At 49.5% G+C, this 2,145-nt stretch overlaps 1 protein-coding gene across 1 annotated transcript in view; it reads right to left on the bottom strand.

Moving 5' to 3' along the window:
* Positions 1-1,724, bottom strand: part of Dnah2 (dynein axonemal heavy chain 2) — a 121,612-nt gene extending 119,888 nt beyond the window's left edge. The window contains 1 exon segment of the mRNA XM_028780159.1: positions 1,559-1,724. Coding sequence (XP_028635992.1) covers positions 1,559-1,724 — 166 coding nt within the window.
* Between the last annotated feature and the right edge of the window lie 421 nt (positions 1,725-2,145).

Raw genomic sequence — 2,145 nt, forward strand, 5'->3', positions numbered from 1 at the left:
TGTGTGTGTGTGTGTGTGTGTGTGTGTGTGTGTGTGTGTGTGTGTGTAGCTAGCACACCCAGAGCCCTAAGCCTATTCCCAATATTTCACTACAAGGGATTCTGTCTGGGATACAGCTCCGAGGTAGAGCACTTGCCTAATATGCATGGGGCCTTGGGTTCAAACCTCAACGCTGAAGGAAAAAAGGAGGGGATGGGGATGGATCAGCACATAAGGGTACTTAGCACCAAGCCTGATCACATGAGTTAGATCCCTAGAACCCATGTGGTGAGTCTGACCTCATACATGCACCATGATATGAGCAGGCACACCCCTACACACACACACACACACACACACACGAACACACAAACACACACACACACACACATAAACACTAAATATATAAGTAAATAGTTAAATAATTAGGGGCTGGAGAGATTACTCAGTGGTTAAGAGCACTGGCTTCTCTTCCAAGGAACTTAGGTTTGATTTCAGCAGTCATGTGGGGGCTCACCATCTACAGTGGTGCTCTAGGGGATGTGATGCTCTGGCCTCCACCAGATATATGCATGGGGTGCTCAGATGAACATCCAGGCAAAACAGTCATGCATATAATAAAATAGTAGTAATAGTAGCAATAAGATACTTATTAAATAAAATTTTAAAACTCAACAGGAGAAGGTTCTATTTCCCTTCCTCCTTACAGGACACTAGCAATACCAACAAGTCCCATTTTAAAGGTGAAGTCTACACCTAGCTCACAGTCTCAGGCCATGGGACAGGATCTAAAAGGAAGGCAACCAAGACCCCAACCCCTCCAACCACTCTGGCTCCAGGATCAACTCCACAAGAGGCAGCTCTTTGTTCCCTCCATGTAGGCTTCTTTTCCTGTCACCCTGAACCTGAACCTCCACAATCTACCAAGTCTCTGCCAAGATAAGGAAGAAAACACAGGAGCTTTCAACAGATGGTGGAAAGCACCAGCCGGGCTTAGGAATCAAAGGGTGGCGAAGCAGGCTGGGTCTCCATGGTGATGGGCTTAATGGAAGAAAAACACTATTTGTTTTGCCACCCAGGGTGAAAATAGGAAAAAGGAAGAGATCAAACCCTCTACGGTGGGGAGGGAACAACCAGGAACACTTGAAATAAGGAAGAGGCTAGAGAAAGAACTGGCTGGTGAATTCCTGGTACGCTGATGGGAAATTTTTAAGGCAGAATAAATAACGGGCTGGCCAGGAAGAAGACACGTGCACATACAGAAAGAAAAGAGAAGGGCAGAGGCTCTGTGAAAGCCTTACCGATACTAAGCACATCCCTCCTGCTCCGGGATCCTGCTCCCTAGCCCCAAGATACTGAGTTGAGCATGGTGGTGCTCCCTTTCATCCCAGGGCTTGTGAGGCAAAGGGAGGCAGATCCCTGTTGAATTCCAGGCCTGCCTGGTGTACCTGGCCAGTTTGAGACCGCCCAGAGCTACACAGAGAGACCCTGTCTCAGGAAAAAGGGGGAAACTTGCTCAAAATGCCTAATTCTCCCTACCATCCATTTCTAAGCACTCTCTGTTCCAGCAGGTACTCACCAGACTCCTCCTTGATGGACTCGGGTTCTGGCTCCTGAATAGCAGAGAGCTGGGAAGCCTCGGCTGCTCCTGGGGCCACAGTGGACTGGGGAGCTCGGCCAGCTCGGCCTGCCCGGGCGCCTCCCCGGCCACCCACTTTTCGCTTCTTCTCAGCTTTGCTAGCCATCTTGAAGGCAAAACCTGCAGGTACATGGTTGCTGGAAGTCCACCTCCAGATCTCACCTCTAACCCAGCCTCCCAATACACACATTCCCTTCTGGATTCAGAAAACTAGTTGAACACCCAAGATGATCATCTTTTCTGGGAGTACCCTGCTATACACGCAGGGCATACCCAAAAGAACCTTGGAGCTGGGGGTGGGGGGGGCACAGCTCAGTGGTAAAGTGCTTGCCTAGAATGTGTGTACAAGGCCCTGGGTTAGACTCCGAACACCAAATTTAAAAAGGGACGGGGACCGTGGAGTCCTCACTCCTTCCCTGGGATCACCCAAATTCTTCATAGAATCAGATTAAAAGTCAAAGCCCAGGGCAGGCCAGAGGGCTCAGAAAGTTAAGGTGCTTGCCAACAAGACTAAGGGCCTGAGTTCA

The sequence above is a fragment of the Grammomys surdaster genome, unplaced genomic scaffold (assembly GCF_004785775.1).
Source record: "Grammomys surdaster isolate TR1022 unplaced genomic scaffold, NIH_TR_1.0 364, whole genome shotgun sequence".
Lineage (NCBI taxonomy): Eukaryota > Metazoa > Chordata > Mammalia > Rodentia > Muridae > Grammomys > Grammomys surdaster.